General features: G+C 44.5%; 2 protein-coding genes across 6 annotated transcripts; both read left to right on the top strand.

Annotated features, from left to right (window-relative positions):
* The first annotated feature begins 56 nt into the window (after positions 1 to 56).
* Positions 57 to 12140, top strand: LOC308595603 (protein-L-isoaspartate(D-aspartate) O-methyltransferase-like). Of its 5 annotated transcripts, none has more exons than XM_081210047.1 (9): positions 57 to 228; positions 1858 to 1999; positions 4951 to 5055; positions 6101 to 6132; positions 6986 to 7090; positions 7774 to 7894; positions 9280 to 9365; positions 9846 to 10015; positions 11625 to 12140. In XM_081210047.1, exons 2-9 carry the CDS (start codon positions 1888 to 1890, stop codon positions 11635 to 11637), a joined length of 744 nt encoding a protein of 247 aa, XP_081066173.1. In that variant the 5' UTR covers positions 57 to 228; positions 1858 to 1887; the 3' UTR covers positions 11638 to 12140. The 5 variants fall into 5 exon arrangements, with proteins under 5 accessions (XP_081066173.1, XP_081066172.1, XP_081066174.1 ...); XM_081210046.1 differs by lacking the exon at positions 57 to 228 and adding an exon at positions 308 to 623; XM_081210048.1 differs by lacking the exon at positions 57 to 228 and adding an exon at positions 308 to 608.
* A 1487-nt stretch (positions 12141 to 13627) lies between these two features.
* RPUSD2 (RNA pseudouridine synthase domain containing 2) lies at positions 13628 to 19516 on the top strand. Its single transcript, XM_081199295.1, has 3 exons — positions 13628 to 14175; positions 15422 to 15718; positions 16485 to 19516. Exons 1-3 carry the CDS (start codon positions 13657 to 13659, stop codon positions 17232 to 17234), a joined length of 1566 nt encoding a protein of 521 aa, XP_081055421.1. The 5' UTR covers positions 13628 to 13656; the 3' UTR covers positions 17235 to 19516.
* Positions 19517 to 19710: the final 194 nt, after the last annotated feature.

A 19710-nucleotide genomic window follows, 5' to 3' on the forward strand; every position in this document is an offset into this window, starting at 1 on the left:
ATAATATCTTCATTTTATCCGATCTCTTTAGGAACCGTCGCGCGCGACATCTTAAAGCCGGGCGGAAGTTTCTGATCGGCGGCTTCTCTCTTTACGTAACAGCGTAAATAACAGCAGGCCTCAACTCCCCCAGTTACTCTCAAATGCCGTAATAAGCAGCTGCTGCTGAAAGAGGAGGAGCTAGGAGGGCGAGAATGCGAGTGCGGAGGACTTAGTGCGGCTGCGCAGGTGAGTCCGCCTTTTTGTGGGAGGGGTGGGATCCTGGGGACGGAGCTGCCTTTTGGGGGACAGCAGTCTGCTCTCTCTTCTTCTGGCGCTTGGGAGGGAGGCATCAGAAGACCCTCCGAAGAGGAGTCGGAGCCCAGCCCAGCCCACCTCCTCTTACCACTAAGAAGCCTTGCATATGGGCTCTTCCCTTCCCCCACCTTCCCCATCATAAGACACCAAGAGGGGAGGGCGTTGACTCTTCAGTTGAAGTGCCTCTTTTTATGCTCATCTTTTAGTGGGGCGGACCTTTCCTTTTATTATTATTTATCAAATTCGTATACTGCCCTTCATCCAATGCCTTGTTTTTGCTCTGAGACACACATGCTTTGAGGAACAAATATGTATGTTTGACGATGGTAATAACACTGTGATACCATTAAAGGCTAGCCCATTTATTATGGCATCGGGTTTTGTGGGCGGCAGTCCATTTCCCTCATATACATGAAGTGTCCTAAGTTACAGGTAGATATTTATGTGGGTGGAAATTGCAATCAGTGTGGTCAGAGGGAAATGCAATGCAAAAACAAACAAAAAAAACGCCAAGTGAGATAATGGTTATTTATGTTATTTGTGTGACCACTCACACAAGAAGGTTGGCAACCCATACAAACGGGTTGGTAATGCATGTAATATTTTATACACGTAGTATTTTAAAAATCAATTTTCCCATTCGTACTACAAGTTGGTGTACTGTAAGTCAGTGATCTAGCTTTGCAGACAATTGCAGTCACAGCCCAGTCTCTACAAAAAAGAATAGATGAGCACTATTGCAAATTATTTCACTTGTTAGCTTAACCTGCCCGCTCCCCTTTACTGGTCCTCCCTGCCCACACCTACAGCCTTGGCCGTGCGAGGCGGCTGCCTTGGACAACACATCTTGAGTCCCATTAATAGGCAGCAAAGTGGCCGTTGTTATATTTTATAATTTTATTTTATAATGTTACAATTATTATTGTAGTCTTACTGCCAGGAAGGAGGTGTTTGTAGGATTTTCTGCCTCACGTGCCAAAATAGCTTTGATTGCCATTGGCTGCAATACGCTCTGATTGTAGCGAGGAGGACATGCCGTGCACTGCTATGTGCCACTTGGCCTCAAACAGTAAAATATCTTGGCCAACTCCTTACGTTTATCAATGTCCTTAGTTTATATTTATTTTTGTCATTGTGATGACAAATTTTATTTATTTATTAATACATTTGTATTCCACCTTTCTTTCCAAGGTGTAGACCCTTCTTTATCTACATACTCAGTGAGTTTCATAACACAGTGGGGATTTGAACCTGACTTTCCCAGAACCTAGTCTAATACTCTATCTCTCTTCTAACTTCTTGGACTGGTGTTTGGTTTTTTATTTTATTTTTAAAAAAACACTTATTAGCAGTACTTTTATTGACATCCAACAGTCTGTTATTATTTGACTTAGACGGCAAATGTGTTCTCCAGATTTCCCTGTATTGCGTCTGTGCATCTGTTCTTAATCTTGGCTCCTTCTGCGTATGGAGGATTTGGTTTCTATGAGGTGTTACATGATCTTGCTCTAAATATAAAAAAAACTTTCTCTCTTTGGCTCATTGTGACTGGCTGGTCAGGCTTGGGAATCCCCTGCACATTTTTATGGGATGAGCTGTACGCTGCCTTTTGCTACCTTGCTCATGGGACTCCTGCTGACAAGAACCATGGCCTGGACCTCGACTGGAAAGACACATGCGGAACTGATCAACAATCTTTACAGTAAGTACAATACAGAGCAAACAGAACCAAGGACCGGCAGCAGCCTGACGTTCAGGGCTCGCCTCTAAAACAGCTGATGAAATGTTTGGATACTGTCCAAAATCCTCACTTATTTTTAGCATTGTTGACTTGACACCTATTTCATGGAGTGGATGTCAGTGTGGAAACCTGTTTTAAAATTCTACCTGCATATGAGCTTTAAGATTCTGGGCTCATGCCTGTCTGCTCTGCCTGTGTATTCAGCTATACAAGCAGCCACAAATGATACAATAGAGAAATCCATTCTAAGCATCTAATTTAAGAAAGGTTATTCAGAGCATGCAGAGGCTCAGCTCCCCTACAGCTGAGGCAGGTAGCCATTTCTTCTAATGAGTTTCTTTGGGAATGCAATAATCCATAATTGTCATCCTCCTCAGGCTGCCTGTCTTAGATGGGAGCTTACTCAAACAGTACAGACACCAGGAGAGTCAATCTGCCAGTGGCTAGGATGGCCAGAAAAAAGCAAAACAATTAACTGGGAACCTTTCTGTATTTCTCCATCCAACGATTTTTTATTTTTTATGTTAAAGAAAATGAGTACCGTATTTTTCAGCCTATAGGACACACTTTTTCCCCTCCAAAAATGAAGGGGAAATGTGTGTGTGTCCTACGGGGCAAATGCAGGCTTTAGCTGAAGCCTGGAGAGCGAGAGGGGTCAGTGCGCACCGACCCCTCTCGCTCTCCAGGCTTCGGGCAGCTCTCCGCAAGCCTTGGGAGCCCGGCGTGACTTCCCACCGGGCTCCCAAGGCTTGCGGACAGCAGCCTGCAACCCGAAACCCGGGGAGCGCAGCAGGGCGCACTCCGGGCTTCGGGCAGCTCTCCGCAAGCCTTGAGAACCCGGCACGTCTTCCCGCCGGGCTCCCAAGGCATGCGGACAGCAGCCTGAAACCCGGGGAGCACAACGGAGCGCACCCCGGGCTTTGGGCAGCTCTCCGCAAGCCTTGGGAGCCCGGCGTGACTTCCCACCGGGCTCCCAAGGCTTGCGGATAGCAGCCTGTTCTGGGGGCTGGGGTCGGGGGAAGCTTGGGCTTCCCCCGCCCCAGCCCCGCGCCTGGGGGAGAAATATTTTTTTTTCTTTATCCCCCCCCCCAAAAAAAACCTAGCTGCGCCCTATGGGCCAGTGCGCCCTATAGGACGAAAAATACGGTATATTTTGCAAGTTACAGCCCTGCCATTGCACCTGCTTTTCCTTGGGCTCACCCAGGGCACAAGTGCAATGTTAGGCCAATTGTGTGGATCTTTTCTGTGGAATGGATGATAATGTGTCAATGACATCCTAAGAGAGCACAGCATAATCTGTCCAGTTCTACAGGTGAAATCCTAAGTCAAGTTCATTTCCCCAGTCGCACTTTCCCAAGCTGTTTTATTGAACGTCAAACCCAGCACTGTCTCTGAGAACAGATCACTTTGTGTTTGGTATTTTTCTGTAAAGCCTTCATATGGAACAGGACTGATCAGGTTTACTTTCACACAAAGCTATTGAGAGCAATTGCTTTTTCTCTTATTTTACATGAAGTGTAGCCAGAGACCTGAATGTGAGCCTGTTCCCAAATTGTCCAAATGAGCTGATTTCTATTTTGCGGCTCATGGGAACCAAGGGACCAATTATAATCGGGGCCGAGGACGAGCAGAACCTCCCCTGCATCCAAATCCCAGCTTGCTATTGCTGCTTAGGATGGAAGGTAGGGAGGGTGGTCCATTTTTGCTGCGCCAGTTCCTTGGGCCCCTTGGGGAATTTGTGGGCTTTGGGTCTGAAACCTCTGTTGCCTTACTCCTATAATGCCCGTATTTTGGGGGGGGGGGCGTTTCTACTGGCTGCCTCTGGCAGGAGACCCACTGGCAGTAGTGTCCCACCATCTTGGGTGGAGCTTGGGCTTGTTATGTAATGGAGCCACACAGCAAGCAAAGACGTGATGCATCCTAAACTGCCCACCTCTTAACACCAGAGGCTTAGGATTGCAAACCTGTACCAGCTTTTCACAGGCAGTAGCAGGGTGGTCTGCATATGTGGACTTATTTGCATGAACTGGAGCTGAGCAATGTGGCTGGGTTTCAGCATCAAAGGTTTATTTGCTGAATTTGGAGTCTAGAGCAATAACCCCCTTTCCCTCCCCCTGGTGTGTTGCATGCATGCGTATGGATAGATAGTGGATACAATGAGAGCCTGTGTGGTGTGGTGGTTAGAGTGTTGGACTAGGACCTGGGAGTAAAGGTAAAGGGACCCCTGACCATTAGGTCCAGTCGCGGACGACTCTGGGGTTGCAGCGCTCATCTCGCTTTATTGGCCAAGGGAGTCGGCGTACAGCTTCTGGGTCATGTGGCCAGCATGACTAAGCCGCTTCTGGCGAACCAGAGCAACGCACGGAAACACCGTTTACCTTCCCGCCGGAGCGGTACCTATTTATCTACTTGCACTTTGACGTGCTTTTGAACTGCTAGGTTGGCAGGAGCAGGGACCGAGCAACGGGAGCTCACCCCGTCACAGGGATTCGAACTGCCAACCTTCTGATCGGCAAGTCCTAGGCTCTGTGGTTTAACCCACAGCACCACCTGCGTCCCTTGGACCTGGGAGACCAGGGTTCAAATCCCCACTTGGCCATGAAGCTCACTGGGTGACCTTAGGCTAGTCACTGTCTCAGCCTAACCTACCTCACAGGGCTGTTGTGGGGATTAAATGAGGAGGGAGAAACCCATGTATGCCACCTTGAGCTCCTTGGAGGAAAAAGTGGGATAGAAATGCAATAAATAAATTATTATTTTTTAAAAAATAACAGTGTAAATTGAGTACCTGTCTTTGGATCACAGTGCAGTAAAATTCAGTACTGAACAACCTAAAAGTGATACTAAATATAAATAGTAATAAAAAGTATTCTGCTGTCAGCCTTATTATCCTCTCTCATGTTTTTCTGTAGAAAATGGTGTGATTAAGTCTCAGCAAGTCCTTAAAGTATTGTTGGCAACAGACAGATCCCACTATATCAAGTATTTTCCATATATGGACTCTCCTCAGTCAATCGGTAAGAAATGTTGCTATAGATTGCAATGTCAGTTAAAGGAAATACTGCATATTTTAGAGACCATATTGTCCATAGCATTGTCTTTTGAGAACTCTCCAAATCCTAGAATCTAAAGTTGGGAGGGATCTCAGAAGTCATCTAGCCCAGCTTCTGCTTAGATATCTCCAGCTTGCTACCTCCCAAGGCAGGACTGTTCCACCCTTGAGCCATTAAGAAGCTTTCCTAACCCTTTCCCAGCATCTGCTTCCCTGCTACTTCCACATGCTGATTCTAGTCCTGTTCTCTGGAGCAAATCCCTGTGAACAAATCTACTCCTTCTTCTACATGATGGCCCTTCAGATATCTGAAGGTGGCTGTCAGGTCTCCACTTATTCTTCTCTAGGCTAAACGTACTCGGCTCTTTCAAGCATTCTTCATAGGGCATAGTTTCCAGATCTCTTAATGATCCTGGTCACCCTGCTCTGGACACCCCCCTAGTTTCTCAATGTCTTCCTTAAAATGTGGCATCCAAAACAGGACTCTTCCTCAGATGCAGCCTGGCCAGTTTGGAAAGCAAGTGAAACCATTATTTCTTCTCATCAGGACACTATGGCTTCTGATCAGGCATTGGCTTTTTAGCAGCTGCATCACACTACTAACTCATTCAGCTTGTGCCGAGCCAGGTCTCCTCCACTCTATCCTTGCACCTTCATTTGTGTGTTTTGTACCTAAATGCAGGACTTCGCCTTTATCTCTGTCAAATGCCATCGTGTTAGTTTCAGCCCAGCGTTCTAGCAGCCCAAGATCGTTTGACGTCTTAATTCTGTAAGACTGAGAGTTGTCCTTTGTGCATGGGCTGCAAAAGTAAGCTCTGAAAACTAGCAAAGTGGACAAAATATTCTACAGATAGTATGTCAAACTGAAAGCTGGAAATCCTTAGGTCTTTGAGCTGTCTAGGAAAACCGAAAGGGCGGATTTGTGGTGAGAAACGTACAAATCGCTAGAAAATGCTCCAATTGTTGTAGTTATAACATGAAAAGCAAACTTATCCACAGCTTTCTTTCAGGGTACAAGGCAACCATCAGTGCTCCTCACATGGTAAGACATACTTTTACATCCAATAATATACAGTATATGCATTGATAGCATTCAGTGGTTGAGGAAGCACAAAGGCCATGAACCATCGCAGCTGCCTTATGCAGAGTCAATTCATTGGTTCATTTGGCCGAGCGCTGCTTTCTCTGGCTAGCAATGGTGCTGGTTTTAGGCAATCTTCTGTGGTCCTGTTGCCTGAGATCCCTGAATTGGTGACGATGGTGAATTCTTTCTGCTAGGCATTGGCTGAACAATCCTGTGTGCTGGAAATGCGTGTAAACAAGCCCACCGGTTTTGGGGTGGTCCCAAACCCCTTAGAGCTTAGGACAGCTGTTCCTTGCTTCATTCAGGAATACAGGTTGCACTCGCTGCTGGCTGGCTATCAGGTCAGAAATGTCCTGCTCATCATGGGGCAGAAGTAGGTATCTTGGCCTACCGCTTGACATCACCTCCTTTATCCTGTCTCAAGAGACAGCATCTGCCTTCTTCAGTCTCAGGCCCTTCCCCTCCCTTTCCATGACTGCTACTGAGGCTTTGAAGCCACCAGGAGGAGCTGGAAAACTTGCAGGCCCTCTCAGTCTCACCCCACCCCTTGTATATCATCGAGGCTCCTTGGGAGCAGGCAGTCTAGTCGTTTCTTCTCCACACCTTGTGTGTGCCTCTATTGCAAACTTTAACATGCCTCAGAGAAATTCCTCAGCTGAAATATCTGTGGGCGTCAACTTAGCAGAAGCAACCTCAAAATCTTTAGTAAGACTGTGTATCTTAACCATCCTGCTTCTTGTTGCCTTTTGGCAAGGGGATCGTGAAAGATGCCGGTGTGGGAAGAGTGAAATATAGGTGCTTTCTCCCACAGCATGCTCATGCCCTTGAGTTACTGAAGGACCAGCTAGTGGAAGGAGCAAAGGCATTGGATGTCGGATCAGGAAGTGGATACCTCACAGCTTGCTTTGCAAGGATGGTAAGCAGAATGGAAACAGAGGAAATCCTTTTTTTTCTGTTTGGCTAAAAACGTCTACTTGTAAAGCTTACCTTCTTAAAGAACAGATGATCTTATGCATATGTTTGGTGTTGCTTCTCTGTAGAGCAGGATTTGACTGCTGAAAATGATTGAATTTGGATAAATTGCAAGGGGTCTGCTAAAGTGAATTTTAGTTTTAACACAATTTTAACAAAAGCAACGAGAAACGCCTCTCTACATATAGAATTCTGAAACTATTCCTCCACTGTCCTGCCAAGTAAATTGCCAGCACTGGGGGGGGGGGGGATAGAATGAGGCTGCAGTCCTATACACAGCTACTTGGGAGTATGTCTCATTAATTCAACGTGACCTACGGTAGTTCTGAGCAGGCATGCATAGAATTGTACTATAAGATTTTCCTCCATTGGAATTGGCCAATTAGTATATTTAATGATCATGTGGAACGCGGGACAGGTAAAATTGTAGGAATAACTGCAAAGGGACTGTTCATTTTCAAGGTAACCAGTCATTGGAACTATCCTTCTGTCATTCTAAAACTGGATGGAGAAATAATTGGATAAAAATTATCAGGCATTGCAAAAAAGGGAACCTCTCTGCTCTCTCAGATAATTTTGTTTGTAGTAGTAACACAGATTTGAAGCACATGTGGCATCTCTTGACAGGTGGGTCCCACAGGGAAGGCAGTGGGAATCGAACACATTGAACAGCTGGTTCATGAGTCCATCAAAAACCTCAGAGAAGATGATCCCTCTTTGTTGAGTTCTGGCCGAGTGAAACTTCTAGGTGAGCATTGGTATCCTTTGCAAATTTGATGCTTTTGAATTATGGTGCTGGAGGAGACTCTTGAGAGTCCCATGGACTGCAAGAAGAACAAACCTATCCATTCTTAAGGAAATCAACCCTGAGTGCTCACTGGAAGGACAGATCATGAAGCTGAGGCTCCAATACTTTGGTTACCTCATGAGAAGAGAAGACTGCCTGGAAAAGACCCTGATGTTGTGAAAGATGGAGGGCACAAGGAGAAGAGGACGACAGAGGACGAGATGGTTGGATAGTGTTCTCGAAGCTACCAGCATGAGTTTGATCAAACTGCAGGAGGCAGTGGAAGACAGAAGTGCCTGGCGTGCTCTGGTCAATGGGGTCACGAAGAGTCGGAAACGACTAAACAACAACAACAAAGCTAGAACCCCTTCACACTTGTGAAAACTTTACTTGGCAGGAACGGTTTCAGCCTAGCAATAACCCTAAGATTTGTTTCATGAAAATAAATGAACAAGCTACTGCAGAGGATTGCACATTTAGAGCTAGTTTTCCGAGCCTGCAGTCTTAAGCACACTTACATGGGAATAAGCACTATTGAGCGCAATTCTTACTTCCAAGTAACCACACACAGGATTGCAATGTAGAGGTATATTTTTGTAATGCAGTCTTCCCAGCCTGAAGCCCTCCAGACTACAACTCCCATTGGTCCCGGTCACACGACCATTGGTCAGGGATAACGAGGATTATGGTCTGAAACATCTGGAGAGCAACAGGTTGGGGGAAGCGAGAGTAATGATTTCTGAGCATCTAAAAAGTAATGGTAAAGGACCCCTGGACGGTTAAGTCCAGTCAAAGGCTACTATGGGGTTGCAGTGCAGGAGCCAGTATTTGTCCATAGCTAGCTTTTCCGGGTCATGTGGTCAGCATGACTAAACCACTTCTGGCACAATGGGAAACCGTGACGGGTGCCAGAGTGCATGGAAATGCCATTTACCTTCTTGCCTTAGTGGTACCTATTTATCTACTTGCACTGGTGTGCTTTTGAACTGCTAGGTTGGCAGAAGCTGGGACAGAGCAATGGAACCTCACCAACCTCACATGGATTCGAACCACCAACCTCTCTGATTGGCAAGCCCAAGAGGTTCAGTGGTTTAGACCACAGCGCCACCTACGTCTCTTTAGCTCTGCTTTCCTAATTCCACCTAACCTTGGTAATATCAAAGAGCACAGTTCCCTTTTTTAGGTCTCTCACTATGGTTATTATACTTCATTTTGATACCCCCAGTGCCAACATAATCTGCATACAAGTCTTCCTTGCACGCAGATGCCAAGTGAAAGGAAAGGCATAGGAGAATCTGCCATCTGAACAAGAACCTTCACTGCACATTCTCTTTCTCTCTCCACAGTTGGGGATGGCAGAAAGGGGTACCCTGAAGAAGCCCCTTACGATGCCATCCATGTTGGAGCAGCTGCACCCACAGTGCCAAAGGAGGTAAGAGAGAAAGTTGCCTGTCTCTTTCCTCTCAGCTCTGGCTTGGAACCTTTTTGAAGTGGTTAATTTACTAAGTCTAGAAGACAGTTGTGAAAAAAGTGTAACAATATGTTTCAGCTGTTATCATAAGGAAAGAGAACTAAAATTGAATAGAACAGAGACAACGTTTTACGTTCTGAAATCTCTGATGGCCTGGAGATTTGACCACATTTCTATTGACATGAGGTGTAAGAAAAATGGTTCACTCTTGGCATTTCTCAGCAGGCAAAACATCACACAGAGAGTGTTTAGGTATAAGTGAGTAGCAAATGTGTTGCCATTTTTAATTTTAATTTTGGAAATGGACACTTTTCATGGACTACTTCAAGAGCTAGAGAACAGTGTTCAGTTTGTCTTTCTTCCCTTTTGTGTGTACATGGAAACTGATTTTCTCCATTTTGTTTCTGTTTTGCCTTTGCTCTTATTGATTCTTACTACTAGTTGCTGAATGAGCTGAAACCTGGAGGACGACTAATTCTGCCCGTAGGGCCAGAGGGTGGAAACCAGGTTTTGATGCAGTATGACAAAACCAAAGACGGGCAGATTGTGGAAAAGCAGCTGATGGGTGTGATATATGTCCCTCTGACAGACAAAGAGAAACAGTGGCCTCGGTAAATGATTAATAAGCTCCTACCCTCTTGTGTTCCAAGGCATTGCTGGATAAAAGCTCACTTTCCCCACAGTTACAGCACTACTAAAAAGAGAATCCCCACAGTTACAACACTACTAAAAAGAGAATCCCTATCACAGGGTGTGTTTTATTAGGCAAAGATACTAATATGCTATGAGCAACTTCGTAGTGAAACCATTTTTAAAAAACTGTGTATTCTCTTAAAACAGAGAGTAAATGTCTTGGGAAACATACAGGGAGTGGGAACCTTTGTCCCATGGACCAAATGTGGCCTTGCCTGGGTGCATTTGTCTCATAAGTCCATTTTTTCCAGATCAGAACCATCCGTCAAACCAAAAATTTTCCCCACCCCAATACAGAGGTAACTTAATGTTCTTTTTAAGGCTATGTAGCACTGTGATTCCAGGCACTTTTGCAAGAAAGCCCAATTGAACAAAGCTAAGCTTATTTTTCAGTAAGTTTGTAGGCTTCTCACAGGCATCCGGTTGTGAGAACATGATTCCAGACTAGATGGGCCACTGACCTGATCCAGCAGGCTCTTTTTATGTGGATTTGTTTTGTTTGTTTATTTATTGCATTTACCACCCACCTTTTTCTTCAAGGAGGTCAGGGTGGTCTTTAATTTAATCTCCATAGCAGTGAGTATTTAGACTGAGTATTTAAAAAATGATATTCAACTGCAGTTGGACATAATGGCTAACTGTGGTTTAATTAAAGCAGGATGTAAATGCTAATGAAGTGGGGAGGACAGGACACTGAACTATGGCAAGCCAAGAGCTGAGTTTCCAAACCAGGTTATTATAGCTATACTGTTATTGGGCAAGAGAAAGCCAGTGTTTCCATTAGCCCTTGTTCACAGGGAAAATATAATACCAAGTAGTGATTGTACTGTGCCTCGTGATACATGGGATAAGGAAAACTCTATTGCCTCTTGTAAACACAGGTGAATAGGTAGAATCTATGTTAAAAAACCAGTCAGAATGTATATTTAAAAGGCCCACAAACATCAAGTTTGAAGGTCGAAACCTTGAAACAGGTCCATAATATTTGGCCCAAGAAGATCCAGCATCTGCTGGGGGCATTTAATACAAATGATGCTATTGGCATGATCCTTCCCTGTGTGGATGCTTTGCTTGCATGCAGAGACAACACCCACAAATGGCTATTTATTCCTGCTTCCATATGTAAAAAAATGTTTTTATAACTGAAGTTTAGAAAATCTACATTGCCCTTTCCCAATATTCATGTCACTTCCCAACATTAAGGTCTTATTTTTTCTAAATGAAGAGTAAAACTCCTGAATCAAATGAATTGCAGAGCCATCATTTTCCTGGAGTGATCAAGTCATCATAGATATTTGCTTGTTAACCAAATGGCATTTCCCTTTTTATCTGTGATTTCATTAACTGCTTATATTACGGTCTCTACCACTTAGCTGTATATATTAACTTTGAGAAAGCTCAAGGCAAGGAATACCATTTCACTTTGGGCAATATTTTCATCTCTCCAGCTAAGTGCGAACACTTGATTTTTGCGAAAATATATTCATGTATGTTTATATTAATTGTCAATTGTCTCTCTTTCTTTAGGGGTGAACTTTAAAGATCTTAAATCACCTTTAAAGGATCTTTGGAAAACCTGTGAACTATGTTTGGAAAGAATAGGCATTCTTATGCTGTGCAGATAAATGCATAAGGCTCTGCTTCTTAAATGGACTTCTTTAATACTATTAAAGATAACAACCCTTGTAAATGTGAGGGAAGCTAGGATCAGTCCTTCCACTAGGCTAACAGATTCATTTTCTGTTAACTCCAAGAACTCTTGGAATTGGAAGGCAAAGCAGAGTGATAGGTTAAAGACTGATAACTAGCATCAGTCCAGCTGTTTCATAGGATACAAAAAAAATCCTGCATGCAGAAGCAAAAGAAAAAGTTGAGGTGGGTGGGTGTGCACAATATGCCTTTTTATTATGCAAGGAAGCAATGCTTATGTGGCCGTCTGCTGTTGGGAGAATAATTTAATTGGTCTTCTACTTCTGAAAAAGGACATAACTGAAAATAACCCGCAATTGTAACATCTCAATCTAATAAACTAATGAACTTGGATCTTGCTTTTCTTCTTTGTTTTTACTATTACACTCATAATACAATTTGTCCTGCTGGATGAGGACTCTCCTCAAGCATCTGGTTTCATCAGTAGCCACCCATCTGTTTAAAATCTCACATGTAAGTCAGGATACCTGTTTGTTCTTACCATTTGGTATTTGAAGGTGTACTGTCTCTACTCATGGAGGAGGGAATACTGCTACCCACCAAGCTAATACCGTCGCCCTGCAGCTTGTACATATTGTCATCTGTAAGGTTGGATCTTCTTGCTATTTAATACTGGATAGCAGTGGGCAGCGTTTCGGCATCTTGTGCTGTGCCAGAAATGTATGACTCAATACAGAATGGGGTGTGTGTATTCTTTTTCTTTGGCAATCACTCATAGCCCAGTAAGATTGTCTTCCATGAACATGGTCTTAACAGTGAGTCTGTAAATGACTTTGGAGACCAATTATGGATCCACAAGTCCTTCCACAGTGTCGGACATAGGTTTCCAGGTGGGAGTTGATCATGGTGAGAGTTTGCCAAACATGCCTTCCTCTTAGGTTTCTCACTTTCATCCTGAGTTCAAGCATCTTCAAAGTCCATGACACTTTTGATAAAGGCTGTTCTCCAATTGGAGCGCTCACAGGCAAGTGTTTCCCAGTTGTCATTGTTTATACTACATCTTTTTAGATTTGCCTTGAGAGAGTCTTTAAACCTCTCTTGTTGGCTACCAGCATTACGCTTTCCATTTTTAAGTTTGCAATCGAGTAGTTGCTTTGGAAGATAATCAGGCATCTGCACAACATGACCAGTCCAACAAAGTTGATGTGTAAAAATCATTGCTTCAATACTGGCGATCTTTGCTTCTTCCAGTACACTGGCATTAGTTCGCCTGTCTTCCCACATGATGTGTAAAAAAAATTGTAGTCCCTGGTGATTCTGATGGCGTTTATAAGTGGTCCATGTTTCACAAGCGTACAATAGCTTTGCAAACCAGCATTTTGGTTTCCCTGCGAATGTCCTGGTGTGGATGCGCAATGTAAAATGGAACATAAAATTGTATGCAAGTATAGATCTGAAATTGTTTATGGTGAACACTTTTCTATTCTCTAAATTTCTATTTTTAACTTTTCTTTCTTTTATTCTCTCCCCCCCTCCTTCTTTTTGAATATTGCTTTACAGATGTATAAATAATTATGTCCATGTGTATGTATGAATTTTTTTCTTTATTTCTTTTCTTATTTGATACTCTTTTATTTATTTTGTATTTAATAAAATTTAATTTTTTTAAAAAATGGAGCTAGATGGCTATACTGTAATATCCGCGTAAGCTTATCGGAGCCGTTTCCCCTGAAGGGCTTGCTTTACATATAAGCGAACTTCTGGCAGACTGAGCAGTTGCTTGTCAGGTCTGTCTTGTCGCGCGACTTATCCGTCGCCGAGAGCGAGCGAGCGAGCGAGCGCGATTGGTTTAAGTGGCGAGGCGTCACCGGGCAGCGCCGAAGAGCCGTGTCGCCGCGACGCGCGGATCATGCGGCTGAGAGTGCTGCGCTCGGAGCGGTACTCGCGGTCGCTCTTAGCCGAGCCGGGCGCCCGGCGCGGGTTGGCAGCCGCCGCGGCCTCGCTCTTGCCCGGCCGAAGCATGGAGGAGAGCCAGGCGGGCGGCGAGCAGGAGAGCTCCCCTCCGCCCGTGAAGAGGCTCCGGCTGTGGACCGGGAAGGGGAAGGCGAAAGGGAAGCGGCCCGGGCCGGCCGAGGAAGGCGAGAAGCGCTACGTGCCGCCTCCCAAGAAGCGCAACCCCGGCGTCAGCTTCGGCCAGAGCCACTTCGCCGAGACCAGCTACTACTTCGAGGGCGGCCTCCGCAAAGTGCGGCCCTACTACTTCGACTTCCAGACCTACTGCAAGGGCCGCTGGGTGGGCGAGAGCCTCCTGCACGTCTTCGGCACCGAGTTCCGCGCCCAGCCCCTCGAGTACTACCGGGCCGCGGCCCAAGCGGGCCGCCTCCGGCTCAACGAGCAGCCCGTGCGGGACCTGGGCGTCATCCTCAAGGTGAGGCCGGGACGGAGGGAGGATGTGGCGCCGGCGTCCGAGTGGCGGGCGATTCGGGGAAACGACGGCGGGGCCCTCCTGCTTGGCAGTTTGCAGGCTGGGAGATGGCATGTTCGTATGCTGCCAAAACAGGCGATGGGGAAGTGGGGAACCACCCACGGGAAAGTAGTATACGTGGATCAGTTACCTTGCTTTCTGTTTTGGAGTTGACTTGCACACCTAAGTGGTAATAATAATTTTATTATTTATATCCTGCCCACGGGGCTGGGTTTCCCCATCCAGGAACAGTTTGCCACCTTGCCTGTCCAACAAGTTGCAGAAACCTACATACATGATTGATGGCCGGAGGGAGGGGAGTTATAAATAGTATGGTCAGGAGGAAATGGCATGCAAGTAGACAGTGAAAAGTTTCCTGTTTAAAGTGATAAAAACATATCTGTGAATTGTCAGTTAATAAGCTAATTACCACTCTCTGTACTTACCTGCTTATCATTTCCATCTGATCTCACTATATTCAATTCTCCCCCCCCCCCCAACACACACACTTCAAAGTCATGAATATATTTGCCTGCAAGTCTGGACCATCATTTCCTTCATCTGACAAAGTGGACTGTAGCCTACATGCAAAAGCTTATACCATAATAAATGTGTTGGTCTGTAAGGGGCCCGAAGACTCTCCATTGTTTTTGCTAATATTCTTACTATTTCATGGGAGCATGTCATTATGTACATTAATGGCAGAAAGCATTTTTGTTTTAGTTTGTAAAGATGTAAATTAGAATTCACTTTGCTCCCTCTTGTTGTTGGAACAAGACATCATAGAAATTGACATAATATGAAGGCCTTTATCTGACACAGGATAATGTATTTTGGATACAACAGAATATTTTCAATGTTGTAGTTAGGATGCAATCCTAACCATCTCTACTAAGAAGTAAATCATATTGCATTCATAGTGGCCTATTCCCAGGAAGTGAGGCTAGGATTGCAGTCTTAGCTAAGTGCTAGAGTTTTATGACTGTCATCTTAATTATTATATATAAATTACACTGCTATATATAATGTTACCCACCTTGCACATCCTTGGGGGATATATAACCAATAGATAATAATATTTCCTTTTATTATTTTTCCCATTTTTATTTATTTTTTAGTAAATGGAGCTAATAACCACAATTCTTCACAAACAGGCTATTCTAGGAAGTTTCCTGCTCCTGCTAATGTACAGTAATTGTTTTGCTTTCAGAATAATGACTTCATCCAGAACACCGTACACCGCCATGAACCTCCAGTCACAGCGCAGGCCATTGAATTCCTGGAAGAAAATGATGAGGTTGTGGTTGTAGACAAACCTTCATCCTTGCCTGTCCATCCATGTGGCAGATTTCGGCACAACACTGTCATTTTTATTTTGGGTAAAGAACACAACCTGAAGGAGTTGCACACTATTCATCGGTTGGATCGCCTGACGTCAGGCGTCCTCATGTTCGCGAAGTCTGCAGAAGTGTCCAAGAGGATCGATGAGCAAGTTCGACAGCGACAGGTGAAGCCCCGAAGGTTTTTGTTCACATTTATAACCCACCCTTGCTCCAAATAACTCAGAGAGACATACAAAGGTGGAGTTATACTCTCCTATTGTCCTCACAGCAACCCTGTAAAGTAGGCTAGAGTGATACCCGTTGAGTTTCATGCAACGTTCAAAATTCACCAGGCGCATTTTGCACCTGGCTATCAAATGATGCACTTGTGACCAAATGAAGATGCCCGGGCGCCAGGATGGCACCTGATGTCTCTCCTCCATCTGGAGGTGCATGCCTGGGGATCCTTGGATTTTGACTGTTTTCACACACTAGCAACACATCCTGTAGAATTCTATCTGTTATATTTTATCAGCACAATCAGAATGAATTTCAGGAACACAAGAGTTATATTGACTTTCAAGCCATCTGGCCTCAAAATGACAACTAGGCATTCTATTTGGCAACTGTAGCCCTGGTTTAAGGAGTCATTTGGCACCTAGCTTATATATTTGAGTTTCTAACACTGGCTTCATGGTAGAAGCAGGGATTCAGGCAGGCCCAACACTCCAACCACTATGACACATTATTGTTGTCTATAGAAAAATTCACAGTGAAATGAAGGGATTTGGTGGACATTACCCTTGCATAAAGCACTCAGATAGGCATAGGTACTGGTTCAGACCCTTGCCAGATACCATGCAGTGGTCTTTGTGGGGCTTCTGCATTCTAGAACTTAAACAGATTCTTATTTTTGTTTCCTTCACCCCACTTCCCCATACCCCGCAATAGCTGGAGAAGGAGTATGTGTGCCGTGTACTTGGAGAATTCCCAGAAAATGAGGTGACGTGTGAAGAACCCATCCTGGTTGTTTCTTACAAAGTTGGGGTGTGTCGAGTGGACCCCAAGGGTAAAGTCTGTAAAACGGTCTTCCGGAGGCTCAGCTACAATGGCAAGACTAGTGTGGTGAAGTGTTTTCCTTACACTGGCCGCACCCATCAGATCCGTGTCCATCTCCAGTTTTTGGGACACCCTATTGTTAATGACCCCATCTACAACACCGATGCCTGGGGTCCCAAAAAGGGCAAAGGTGGCCATATTAATAAGACGGATGATGAGCTGCTTCGGGCTTTGGTGGAGGAGCATCTTTCAAAACAGAGCTTGGGTATCCTGGACGTTGCTGAGGAAGATTTGAAACCCATTGTAGGAGACAGAGTGCAGGAGGCTGTGTTGGACACCGCTGTAAATGTCAGTTCTGGCACTCGTGAGGAATCTGCAGGTGGAGAAAAGAGCAGGATATCGGCATGTTCTCAGAATTCTGTTCCTCAGGCAGAGCTGCCCAAGACGGAAAGTGGAGAAACTTGCTCAAATGAGTCCTGGGACGAAAAGGACCCTCTCTGTGGAGAATGCAAGATAGTGAGGCCGGACCCATCACCCAAAGATCTAGTGATGTATCTCCATGCTTTGCGCTACAAGGGAGCAGAATTTGAATATTGCTCTAAGATGCCAGTCTGGGCACAGGATGACTGGGAAGAGACCTGAGATTTTTAAAATACTCTGTAAAGACTGTGTGTTAGTGTGTGTGAGAAAGAAATGGAAACTTGCATTCACATTTTACATGTTTAGATGCACACTGAATTGGTCAGTTCATATGTAATGATCCTGGTTTAGTAGATTATTTATTAAGCTGGGAACAAGGGTCAGACCTGCATGCTCCCTGATCACTTGTGGTTTCTTTAAACCACAGTTTCCCATTACACCTGAAGTAATGGGAAGTAAACTGTGGGTTTACTACCCAGGACCTGAAATCATGGTTAGTAAACCAACCTTGAACACGTTTTCTGCTTCAGCTATAACAGGCAACTGTAAGAAACCATGCTCAAAGTGCCAAACAGTATTGGAAGAGGAGAGAATAGTCCCACTTAAAAAAGAAAAGAAAAAGCTGTGTCCATGTTGATCCATTCTGTCCTAAGTATACAGGGGGGGTGAAGATGCTTTTAAATAGGCTTCCTTTTTAAAATCTCTTCCCTGTGGCCAGTGACTTCATTGCTAATCCTGGTTCCTTTTCCATGAATGAGCCAATGGGTTTGTATGAGAGTACACGGCAGTGCTTGAAGCAACTGCTTTTATATCAAGAGGTGGATAACGACTAGATGCTGGGCCAAATATGACCCATAGTGTATTCAGTCCATGGCTGCTTCTGCCACATTCCCATGTTCTCCTTGCCCAGCACAGAAGCCAAACAGGTTGTCTAAGGAGGAATAGCTCAGAGTTTCTATCTCTCTGTGTGTAGTCAGTTGGGCCGTGTAGTGCTTAGGTTTGCATCAGCAACTAGCACTTCAGCTTTCTTGCAGACACAGCTGGACCTTATAATTTCTGAAACCTTATCAAGCATCATTGGGTCTGTGAAAAGCTGCAGAGAGAGTGCTTTGAAGCAGCAGCTTGGTTTTGGGTTTGTAAATGGATGCGGGTGAGGGGTGTGTGTGAATGGGGTGAATTGAGCAACAGTAGCCCCTGGCATACAGCTGTAAATGTTGCCCCTGATGGAATGCATCCTTCTGCAGAAAAAAAAGGTTCAGCTCTGTTTTATAAGAAGGAATGTGATGACAGAGCCTTTCAGATGGTTGCAACTACTAATCAAATGTACATCTGTGTAGGGTTGAAGCAGGGTGTTTATATGAGAACAGTTTATTATATTCCTGTCTACGAAACTTTTGAGCCTTCTTCCCCTTGGGCTTGAGAGGCAATGGAAATGTCTTCATTGCGTGGGAGGTGGGAATGCTTCGCCTTGTCTAGGACCAAGTGTTCCCCCTCCCTCTCTGAGAAGAGAGGGCTTTTACTCGCATTTTCCTAAACACTGTCTGGTTCTTGCTCATGAACTGCAGTCATGATTATCTACCTAAGACAGTAGTAATATATTTTAATATCTAGTGGCCCTATTTTAACATTTCGAAGCAACCAATATGACAAAAATAAAGGAGGCTCCTATCTAGGTGGCTTCCTTCCTGTACAAAGCTTAATTGTAGAGATTACAAGAAAATAGTTTTACTATTGAACTGCATGTGTACAGTCTCAGCTTCCAGTGCACTCACAACTCTGACCACCCATCCCCTTCCCTTTGGTGATCCTGTCATCAGTTTTTCTAGCTCTGCTGGGTTGAGCAGGAGTTTTGCACCTGCTATGGTACACCTCTAAGGTCCAGGTGTCAGCCCTGTTACCATCCTGCGGGGTCTGGAATATGAAACACTATAAATAGTAAAGATGTTATAATTTGGAGTTCACTGGGAGTGCTTTTTTTAAAAAAAAAGTTTAAAATTGCTATTACTGCAGAGCAACTCATTTAAATATTGACGAGCCCAACCCTGTACTTAAGGCAGCCACTGTATATTGTAATAAGCCACATTTTATTTGCCCATGGTAGGCTTTAAAATTGATTTATTCAAGCATGCAGTGGACTTGCACCATTGAGGTAAGTACAGATTGTAAGGTCTGGCTGTCACAGTTTGGCAGGTTTTTCCACGATGCATGTTTCTATACTCCATGCTCAATTTTACTGTGGCTGGCTTCCATTCAGCTAATCTGTTCCTTAATGGTTCTGTGCTAACCATTCCAATAAATTAACTGTACAAGGAGGCTCATTAAACAGTAACAAAGATAGTTAACCTGAGGAGCAGAATTGCCTTGAGGGAGCCCTTCACCACCTACTTCATTGCTTGAAAAATCTCTGTAATGAATAGAGCTCATTCTGGCCTCTTCAAAGCATTCATCTGTGGTTATAAAATCAGGAGGAAGCGAACCATTTCTAATAAAAGACACACATTAAACTTCTCTTTGTAATTTTTGGGACAAGGTCAGTATGCTTGAAAGTGCCTGCATTATAGCCTCTGCCTATGCTTGTTGAATTTGGATTTTCTCACCTGAAGAAACAGCACTGTCCAGAGGTGCCAACTTGAAAAAAGTATTTTGGGGGAGCAGGTAAGCCACATAATCACAAGATGCAGCACACACACCATTTGAA

The sequence above is a fragment of the Podarcis bocagei genome, assembly GCF_964188305.1.
Source record: "Podarcis bocagei genome assembly, chromosome: 1".
Taxonomy (NCBI): Eukaryota; Metazoa; Chordata; class Lepidosauria; order Squamata; family Lacertidae; genus Podarcis; species Podarcis bocagei.

Excerpts from the sequence above, each read along its gene's own strand:
- RPUSD2 (XM_081199295.1), top strand. The coding sequence starts at position 13,657 with ATGCGGCTGAGAGTGCTGCGCTCGGAGCGGTACTCGCGGTCGCTCTTA. Across the intron at positions 14,176-15,421 it reads ACCTGGGCGTCATCCTCAAG|AATAATGACTTCATCCAGAA; the intron begins GTGAGGCCGGGA and ends TTTTGCTTTCAG. Across the intron at positions 15,719-16,484 it reads AGCAAGTTCGACAGCGACAG|CTGGAGAAGGAGTATGTGTG; the intron begins GTGAAGCCCCGA and ends ACCCCGCAATAG.
- LOC308595603 (XM_081210045.1), top strand. The coding sequence starts at position 1,401 with ATGTCCTTAGTTTATATTTATTTTTGTCATTGTGATGACAAATTTTAT. Across the intron at positions 1,518-1,857 it reads CTTCTTTATCTACATACTCA|GCTTGGGAATCCCCTGCACA; the intron begins GTGAGTTTCATA and ends CTGGCTGGTCAG. Across the intron at positions 2,000-4,950 it reads ACTGATCAACAATCTTTACA|AAAATGGTGTGATTAAGTCT; the intron begins GTAAGTACAATA and ends GTTTTTCTGTAG.